The 10,115-nt window shown below is 51.5% G+C and overlaps 1 protein-coding gene across 1 annotated transcript in view; it reads right to left on the reverse strand.

The window, feature by feature from the left end:
• Nucleotides 1-2,031: 2,031 nt before the first annotated feature.
• ABAT (4-aminobutyrate aminotransferase) overlaps nt 2,032-10,115 on the reverse strand; it is a gene marked incomplete at its 5' end in the record, with an annotated part of 13,456 nt that continues 5,372 nt past the window's right edge. Inside the window, 6 exons of the mRNA XM_015417564.1 lie at nt 2,032-3,296; nt 3,688-3,799; nt 4,687-4,833; nt 6,054-6,221; nt 6,663-6,800; nt 8,738-8,886. Coding sequence (XP_015273050.1) covers nt 3,175-3,296; nt 3,688-3,799; nt 4,687-4,833; nt 6,054-6,221; nt 6,663-6,800; nt 8,738-8,886 — 836 coding nt within the window. The remainder of the gene's footprint in view (nt 3,297-3,687; nt 3,800-4,686; nt 4,834-6,053; nt 6,222-6,662; nt 6,801-8,737; nt 8,887-10,115) is intronic.

Genomic DNA, 10,115 nt, shown 5'->3' on the forward strand with positions numbered 1-10,115 from the left:
AGACAAAAATTTGTGAGCCGGTGGCTGAAAAACTGTGAGCTGGCTCACACTCACTCAGCTTAGAGGGGACACTGATTGGAAGGGGAAAGGGGAGTGCCTTGAACCGATGCCCCCCACATTCAGTTCCAGGACCCCCCCAGATTCACCTCTGTTACGGCTACAAGATGAAGAAGAAGAGATTGGATTTATACCCCCGCTCTTCACTACCCAAAGGTGTCTCAGAGCGGCTTACAAATTCCTTTCCCCTCCCCTCCCCACAACAGACACCCTGTGAGGGAGGTGGGGCTGAGAGAGCTCTTGACAGAAACGGCTCTTTTTCAAGAACACCTCTGAGAGAACTATGGCTTGCCCAAGGTCATCCAGCCAGGTGCAAGTGGAGGAGTGGGGAATCAAACCCGGTTCTCCCAGATTAGAGTCCGCGCACTTAACCACGACACCAAACTGCCACAGCTACGCCGTCTGCAGGATCAAAGCTGAATTAACCAACTGCGGAAAAGGTTTGTGGGTGGCGGCCCCGGGAGCAAAGTCTGGCCACCCAAAGGGCACTCTGCGTTCGGCTTGAAAGCCTCTTTTCCCCTTCTTGGGGAACGGGGGGACGCGATGCCCCAACCATGTGGAGGAAAGAAGGAGTGTTTCTTCTCTTACTTAATAGCTCCTCTGACTCTTTGCCCTTCAACTAATGCAGCCATGAATGGAGCAAGAAAGATACAGGGCTGGAGGCTTGTAGTGTTGTGGGAGGGGGTGGGCGTTGGGGTAGGGACGAGAGCAAAGTCTGGCCACCCAAAGGGCCCTGTGCGTTCGGCTCGAAAGCCTCTTTTCCCCCTTCTTGGGGAACAAGGGGGGGGGGACGCGATGCCCCAACCATGTGGAGGAAAGAAGGAGTGTTTCTTTCTCTTACTTAATAGCTCCTCTAACTCTTTGCCCTTCAACCAATGCAGCCATGAAGGGAGCAAGAAAGATACAGGGGTGGAGGCTTGTAGTGTTGTGGGAGGGGGTGGGCGTTGGGGTAGGGACACAGGCAAAGGTAAAGGTTTTCCCTCGCTTGAAAGCCAGTCGAATTGGACTCGAGGGGTGCGGTGCTCACCTCCGTTTCCAAGCCGAAGAGCCAGCGCTGTCCGAAGACGTTTCCGTGGTCATGTGGCCGGCGTGACTAGACACCAAGGCGCACGGAATGCTGTTCCCTTCCCACCGAAGCGGTACCTATTTATCTACTTGCAGTTTCTTGCTTTCGAACGGCTAGGTTGGCAGGAGCTGGGGCCAGAGACGGGAGCTCACTCCATCATGTGGCACACTCGGGTCTCGAATTGCTGAACTACCGACCTTCCAGTCTGCAGTTCAGCGTCTTAACCCTTTGAACCACCTTTACCTTTAGGGACATAGAAGGCACAATATAAAAGAAACACCTTTGTTTGGTCCAGTCTGGTTCTATGCTTGTACTCACGCCACCTTAAGCACTGAAAAAGCAATCGATAAGTATGTCGGGGTGTGTGTGTGTGTGGAGCGGGCTGGGACTCTACGTTTCCTTAAATCCACGTACATCTCTTTCTCTTCCCTGGTAACTATGAAAAAACTTTCTGCTTAGCAGAGAATCTCTTTAAAAAACGGGCAGATATCAATCCCACGCTCACACACCCGGTTGCTTCCTCCTTTTCCTCTGGATGCTGAAACTGGCAGCAAGAAACGCCACGTCAGGGCTATTTTTGGGCAGGAACGCACAGGAACGGAGTTCCGGCTGGCTCCCAAGTTGGCCACGCCCAGCAAAAACTCATTAGCATAATAGGCCACACCCAACGGCAGAAACTCATTAGGATTGGCTACATTAGGGGTGTGTGGCCTAACATGCAAAGCAGTTCCTGCTACAAAAAAAGGCCCCGGGTTTTGACAACAAACAAGGTAAACAGAATAAGAAGCAAAAGGTGGGTGTGGCTGGATGACCACACTTCTGGTAACGAGGGCTGTGTGGCCTAATATGCTAATGAGCTGTGCTGTCAGGGGTGTGGCCTAATATGCAAATTGATTTTTCCCTGTTGGGTGTGGCCTATTATGCTAATGAGTTCCTGCTGGGCTTTTTCTACAAAAAAAGCCCTGATGGCGGGGAGGTAAGTCAGACCCAGCAGGTCCTTGGAACACCACCACCCCGGTCACACACATCTGGCCTTTTCTGCCTGAAATGATGGGGTTGGTTAAGCCCCTGGAAGGTGGTGTCACACGGGCCAACTCCTGACACTGTTCGGAGAATTGGTTCTCTGGCTCCAGCTATGGCGTCAACTCGAGGCCTCTCTGCACCTACGTCAGGTCCCAGCCGGGGCAGCTTGTTGAAGAAGGGATTGTGCGCAGCGGCCTAAAAGGGCACGTTGTATTGTTGGCGACTGTGGAAAAGAGAAGAGCAGCGCATTTCGGGCCGCAGCTCAGTGGCGAAGCGGGTGATGGGCATGCCAAAGATCTCTGGCCCCAGCTCTCTGTCGAAAGGACAGGAAATCTGGGACAGACCTCTGCCGGGTCGGAAGAGAGGCTCCCGAGAACTGGCCGGAGATCCCAAAGTCTTTTCTCCCCTCAGACTCGTACTCCAAAGGGGGTGGAGATGAAGAGCAGATGCGGCGTTGCTCAGCCTTTCTGCCTCGATCTACAAAAGAAACCCTGGCACTAATTTAAGCCGGCTGTGGAAGACGGAAAAGGAAATGGCCCAGAAAGGGGCACAGTGACCGAGCAGCCTCAGAGCGAGCCCCAAACGCATCTGGGAGTTCCGCCTCAACCATTAGCATGTACAGAGTTGTGGCGCTGCGGCAACGTTCTCAAAAATGTCGTCCCCAGCCCCGAGGGCTAGCGGCTTATTTTTGAAAGGTGAGAGATTCCGGAGGAACTAAATTCCTCCCCTCGTCTAAGATTTGGCACATGCTGAACAATGGAGTGGAAGGAAAAGCCCCGCTCCCGCCATCTGTTTGAACCCCGCTACCCCGGAACGCCGAACGCTCGCAAGAGATTCCAGAAGCGCCAGCGGTGTCCAGAGTTCTAGTCCGAAGCAGCTTGAATTGGTGGTGAGCATGGGAAAATAACAGTTTTTTTAAAAAAACCTGTTAGTGAAAATAGATATATATATAATATATGATTTTAAATAAACTAAATCTCAGGTTTTTGTAGGATTTGGGCTCTCGGTAGTGCAAGGTTAAGACTCCGCTACTTGAAATCTGCCAAGATGTCGCTGAAGATGTTCAGGAAGAGATGCGCATGATGGTCTCGGAAGACCAGGGTGGGCCGGAAACGGATCGACCGGTCGCCGCTGCCTCCCAAGACGACACCTGAGGGCAAAGGAGGAGGAAAGGAGTGATTTCTTCCCCTCTCCCAGGCAGATCACACAGTATATCGGCTGAGGACTCTGTGTTAAACACCCAAGTTTTCAGACATGGGGAATCTGAACAAATTGGGTCATTATTGTCCCTCCCAAAATTAGCAACGCTGGAACAAATTATGCAAAAATGACAAAAATATGGAATAAATTATGTACTGAGTTCATCTGCAAAATGCCTGCACATCAGAGGACGTGGCTCTGCTTGGTGCAAAATATTAACGGCGGGGAAGGCAAGATACAAATAAAATAAAATAAAATAAAAATGAACGCCCCCCCCCAAGAGCACACAACCCTAAGCTTCATGGGGAATGGGGTGCCTCTAAAAACAGCTGTTATCTTACCTTTGTTTCTGGCTAATAATATGAGCTTGTTCCTAATGGCGTCGTTTGGAGAGTCGAATGAACAGAACGTTCCCCGTCCTCGCGCCCGGCTGATCAGGTGAGGGTAGCGATTCTAGAAAGCGATAAAATTATTTATGAATTCTCCATTTGAAGGGGGAGCAAGATAGGGTGTCCACTGCTGTTGGCTTTCCCAGCGCCAGAGCCAATACACCCGCTGGGGGACAATCAGGTGAACAGCGTGCTGGCCAAAATTCAGAAAGGTGGTTTAAGTGCAGGTGTTGGGGGAAAAAATAAACATCAGCAGTAGGGTACCGTTACTGATGCAACACATTTGCAACTTGCTGGAATCAAAAAAAGAAATCATGCTTTTTTTGTACCATGCCAGATCACTTGAAACGGCATTTATTTGCTCCCTGCGAGTTTGAGAAGATAGCGTTTTATATGCACCAGACTGTGATTAGATGCAGATCATAGGATGGGAAGATAGTGTTTTGTTTGCACCACACCATGATTTGAGGCAGATCTTGGTCACAGCATGGGATGGTAGCGTTTTATTTGCACCACACCATGATTCGAGTTAGATCTTGTTCACAGAATGGGAAGATAGTGTTTTATTTACAACACACTGTGATAAGAGGCAGATCTTGGTCAAAGCATAGGAAGATAGCATTTTATTTGCACCACCCCATGATTCGAGGCAGATCTTGTTCACAGCAGGCGAGGGTGGGGATTCTGCCTTATTCCCAGAAGATGACATTCACAGAGGGCTTGTAGAATTCTATGCTCACCGCTTGAAGCAAGCGAATTCTATTTTGACAACAGTGCTATAGATCGTCAAACCTGAATTTGAGAGTATGTCAACTACACCTATGAAATATTTTTGACTCTGTGCCAGGTACATATCTGACTTTTGCCTTTGCCCAGGGCAGCTTTTCTCTTTCCTGTGCTTGTGAGAATGTCCCGAGCCATTCCAGATGAGAACCGTCCACAAGCTCTTACCTGTAAATCTAGCAGCCCCGCCAACAAGACCTTCCCTGCATGGGTGGCGTTGCTGAGCAGGTCCTCTCTTCTAATGACGTTGATGACTTCCGCGAGCAGCAGGTTCTTGGAGGGATCGCCGAGCCACGTGTTGAAAATCCGATACGGCTGCACGGTGGATGGACCGAAGGGGGAGAATAGAGAAAACGGAGACATCAGGACTGGATGCTTTGGGACTGGCCGCCCTAACACCGCTGCCCCCCTCTCCAATAGCGATTCCAGCTAAGAAGAAATACATCTTGCAGTTCTTTCGTCCTATTAGAAAAAACTTTTTATCTTTGGATCAGACCTTAGACCACTATCAGTCGAGCAACAGCTTTGCCGGCGGATAGTGACGCAGACGCATGAAGCACTTCAGTCCAGCCCAAGGATGTTCAGTTAGGGGTCATTTCCTGCAGGAGCGCACAGGAGCGGAGCTCCGGCAGTAAAGAGCCGAGGGGGCGGGCACATGCAACAAGCCCCACCCCCTGCTCCCAGCAGCCCTCAGTCAGAGCAAGAAGCAGCCAGGTAAGTTGCAGAGCCCCCCGCCGGGCCCCCAGTCTAAAACAGTCCAGTGGCACCTTTAAGACCAAGTTTTATTCAGGTACAAGCTCTCCCTCCTCTGCAAGGACAGATCTGCGAGTCCCCCCCCCCGCAATAGCTAGCAGTCCAAAACAGTCCAGTGGAGCCTGAGCGGTGGGTGTTGCCTTCTGACACACTTCCGGTGATGTCAGGGGGTGTGGCATATGCAAATGAGTTATGCTAATGAGCTCCTGCACCTCTTTTTCTACAAAATGACCCCTGTGTTCAGTTATCTCTAATGCAGGTTGTTGTAGCCTGGAAGGGGGGGGGGACCCTAGCTGTTTCTCCCCCAAGGGCTGGACCTGATTTCCTCATCTACATTTCAACCATCTCCAAGGAAAGTATATCACCTCAGATCACAAGCCCTGACTTACTAGCCCCCAGGGCTAGTCTGGAAGGCAGAGTTTTATTTTCTGCGGATAGACACATGGGTAGGGCAGGGGTTCCCAACTGTTTTGAGCCTGCTGCGGGCACATCTGGACTACTGACACAGCACAGTGGGCACATGATTGCGTGCCCGGCTGTTCTTCAATTTTTGTAATTCTGAATTGTTACTAAGAAAGTGATGGCCTTAGGCTAGTAATAATAAGCTATATATAAAACCCGAGATTATCTGGATACTATATACTGTGCCCGCCATCTGCTCACGCCCAGCGGCAAATGAAGAATTTATGCAGCCCTGGCTAGAAGGAAGGCAGGCCATTAAAATAAAAATTCGTCCAGTGCCCGCAAACAGTCATTACAGCCGAACGATTCTGCAAACTTACAGCATTGGGCCTAAATTCCTCCTTGTGGAAAAATCCTCCGGTTAACATCTTCTTACTGAAGGACAGGACGTCGGCTGGGTCGTCCAGGCCCCAATGTTCGTGGGCCCAGAACTTTCCGGTGCAGCCGCCGCCCGTCTGCACCTCGTCCACCAAGAAACCGCAGCCGTGCTGTTCAAAGAGATCGGGAAAAGCAATGTAGATTGAGCCGAGGAACTGGGATGCGGCAGGAGGGACTGGAAACTGGGCCGGGGGGGGGGGGGGGGGGGGGCAGAAACTTTCTGATCTCTCCCATGAACGAGAAGGCAGAGAGGCATGGAAGATTAAGGGGGTGGAGGATCGAGGAGGCCTAGATTCGAGTGCTACTTCTTGGCGAGTCAACCTCTTTCAGTCTCTGTTTCCAGTCTTCAAAATGAGAATGGCGGCTAATATGGGTGCATGTAACACTGTGCAATCTCCCTGAAATGCTAACTGTATGGGGCAGGGTCTTCTTGACTGAGGGGTAGCGTCTAGCGGGTCGGGAGGCGGAGCTTGATTTGCAAAACTAAAAAAAAACAACGGATCTCCCCTCCCTGCCTAAACGCTCCCCTTTGGAAATGTGCCCGGACAGACCTTTCTGGCAATGTTCCTCAACTTCCGGAAGAAGTCATCCGAAGCGTGGTTGTCTCCGCCTTCCGACTGAATCGGCTCAACGATAATGCCGGCGACCACTTTTTTCTTTTTCCGGTATTTCACGATCAAATCTTCCACCTTTACGTGGACAGGGTTAAGGGGGGGGGAGTTATTTCCCTCTAGATACAGCAAACGGCGCCAACCCACTTCATCTTGACAAAAAAGTGAACTGGAGAACTTTTGCATTTGGTGCCGAACCAACGCTGTCCTGGGGATGTCGGAGGGTGCCCTTCGGATTTTAAGAATTATGCTGCTTTTTAAGAAATGAAGAGAGCAGAGGACCAATTATCAGGGCTATTTTGGGGCAGGAACGCACAGGAACGGAGTTCCGGCTGGCTCCCGAGTTGGCCACGCCCAGCAGGGACTCATTAGCATAATAGGCCACACCCAACAGCAGAAACTCATTCGGATTGGCTACATTAGGGGTGTGTGGCCTAACATGCAAAGGAGTTCCTGCTACAAAAATGCCCTGGGTTTTGACAACAAACAAGGTAAGCAGAATAACAAGCAAAAGGTGGGTGTGGCTGGATAACCACACTTCTGGTAACATGGGGGTGCGGCCTAATACGCTAATGAGCTGTGCTGTCAGGGGTGTGGCCTAATATGCTAATGAGTTCCTGCTGTTGGGTGTGGCCTATTATGCTAATGAGTTCCCGCTGGGCTTTTTCTACAAAAAGAGCCCTGCTTATCAACACAGACGGCACAGATTCACAGATGGCACATGGAAGTGTGCCGTAGACACTCTCCCGCTGTTGGTGCATGTCTATGAGGAGGAAGAGGAGAAGATTGGATTTATACCCCGCCCTTCACTACCCGAAGGAGTCTCAGAGCAGCTTACAGTCTCCTTCCCCTCCCCCTCCCCACAACAGACACCCTGTGAGGCAGGTGGGGCTGAGAGAGCCCTCTTGAAAACCGCCCTTGAGAGAACAGTCCTGAAAGAACTTGTGGCTGACCCAAGGTCACACCAGCAGCTGCATGTGGAGGAGTGGGGAATCAAACCCGGTTCTCCCAGATTAGAGTCCGCGCTCTTAACCACTACGCCAAACTGGCTACACCACACAGATAAGCAGTCCCCAAATGTACCAGAATCTTAACAGGTGCAAAGACCAGTTTTGAATGTGCTTATACAGAATCACAGGGCCGGAGGCAGAATTTGCACTTCAGCTATCTTACGCCTCACAACTGCAGTCCGAGGTGGTTCTATCCCAAATAAAACAACGGTAAACTGAGCCTCACTTAACCGAACATTTCATTTTTGAGCTCTCCACCTTCTAACCAGATTTGTTCCTTTTGTAAGTCTTGCTGCTCCCTGAGACCTCTCAAACTGCTCCTCGATGGCTGAACGGTGTAAAGATTTCTATGTCCTCAAGCTGCTTTTTGGATAATTTCCTCCTGCTGTGTGGTGCAGTGCTTAAGAGCGGCAGACTCTACCCTGGAGAAGCAGGTTTGATTCCCCGCTCCTCCACATGAAGCCAGTTGGGTGGCCTTGGGCCAGTCACAGCTCTCTCAGAGCTGTTCTCTCAGGGCTCTCTCAGCCCCACCCACCTCACAGGGTGTCTGTTGTGGGGAGGGGAAGAGAAGGCGATTGTAAGCCGCTCTGAGACTCATTTGGGTAGTGAAGGTAAAGGTAAAGGTTCCCTTGCTCGAAAGCCAGTCGAGTCCAACTCTAGGGTTGCGGTACTCATCTCCGTTTCAAAGCCGAAGAGCCAGCGCTGTCCGAAGACGTTTCCGTGGTCAGCATGACTAAACACCAAGGCGCACGGCCCGCAAGGGTCTGGGTAAAGTCAAGACTCTAGAAATGCCAAGGTCCGGTCCGGTAATATTTAAAGAAAACAGAGTCTACTAGAGCATGCACAAAGCGCTTACTCTCGCACTGCTGCAGAATCAGAATCCTTGGTATCTGGGGAGTAGGAGAAAGGGGGCTTCTCCAATGAGACAGGATGATCCTGGGGGCGGATGTGTGTGTGTGTGTTACCAGTCCTCTTTCAGGGGACCTCAGCACCAAGCGCCCTCACCTCCTCCAAACAGCGGGACTCCTCCTGTTCGTTCTCTTTCACAAACTCCTCCAGCGGGTACTTCAGTCTCGGGAACGGCGCGATGGGCCAGTCCAAGGACGGGATGTCCAGCTTGTGGATGGCTTTCGAGTGGGTGGCGGCCAGGCAGCCTGAGCGGAGGAGGAGGAGGAAAAGACGCTGGTCGAGAGAGCACCCTGCGCACCCTCCACCGAGGCGGTGGAGTCCTGAGGTGGCAGAACCGGCTGTGCCAATGCAGACGGCGGGTGAGAGATAAGGGCGCATTTTCCAGGTTTACGAAAGCCCCAGCCTCCCGAGTCTGCAGAAAGCTAGCAGATTGGAAAGGAAGTCTTCTAGGAAAGACACCCTGGCTCCCTTTGGTGCTAGTTCTTCTCTTTACGGGGGGTTAGGGGCTTCCCCCCCCACACCTTTTTCATTCCAGACAGAGGTAATAGAACAGATAAAAGGAAGTCCTTCTTCACCCAAAGAGTCATTAACACGTGGAATTCCCTGCTGCAGGAAGGGGTGGCGGCTTCAAGCACAGACAGCTTCATAGAGGGGGTTGGATAAACATCTGGAGCAGAGGTCCATCAGTGGCTCTTAGCCACAAGGTATAGATAGGAACACTCTGTCTGGGGCAAGGGATGCTCTGTACCCTTGGGGCTTGGGGGGCTACAGTAGGAGGGCTTCTGGAGTGCTGGCCCCTGCTGGTGAGCCTCCTGATGGCCCCTGGGTTTTGGCCCCTGTGTGACACAGAGTGTTGGACTGGGTGGGCCACTGGGTGTTCCTGATTCAGCATGGCCTCTCTTACATTCTTATGTCTGGGGCAAATGATGCTTTGTAGTCTTGGCGCTTGGGGGGCAACAGTGGGAGGGCTTCTAGAGTTCTGGTCCCACTGGTGGGACCTCCTGATGGCCCCTGGATTTGGGCCACTGGGTTGTGACCACTGTTCCCTCTAAGCTGAGTTAGTGTGAGCTAGCTTACAGTTTTTTAGCTTCCAGTTCACACATTTTTGTCTGAGCTCAGGAAGGAGGGCTCCAGAGCAAACTAATTTGTGCAGAAGCCAAATCGCTCGCTCACAACTTTAATGCCAGTAGCTCACAGAGTAGAATTGTTGCTCACAAGACTCCACAGCTTAGAGGGAACATTGGTTGTGACACAGAGTGTTGGACTGGATGGGCTATTGGCCTGATCCAACATGGCTTCTCTTATGTTCTTATGTCTGCGCCAGCGATGCTCTGTCTTCTTGATGCTTGGGGGGGCAACAGGGGGAGGGCCTCTGGAGTTCTAGCCCCACCAGTGGACCTCCTGATGGCCCATGGATTTTGGCCACTGTGTGACACAGAGTGTTGGACTGGCCATCGAGCCTGATCCAACATGG

Source organism: Gekko japonicus, unplaced genomic scaffold (genome assembly GCF_001447785.1).
Source record: "Gekko japonicus isolate JY-2015 unplaced genomic scaffold, Gekko_japonicus_V1.1 scaffold6401, whole genome shotgun sequence".
Classification (NCBI taxonomy): Eukaryota; Metazoa; Chordata; class Lepidosauria; order Squamata; family Gekkonidae; genus Gekko; species Gekko japonicus.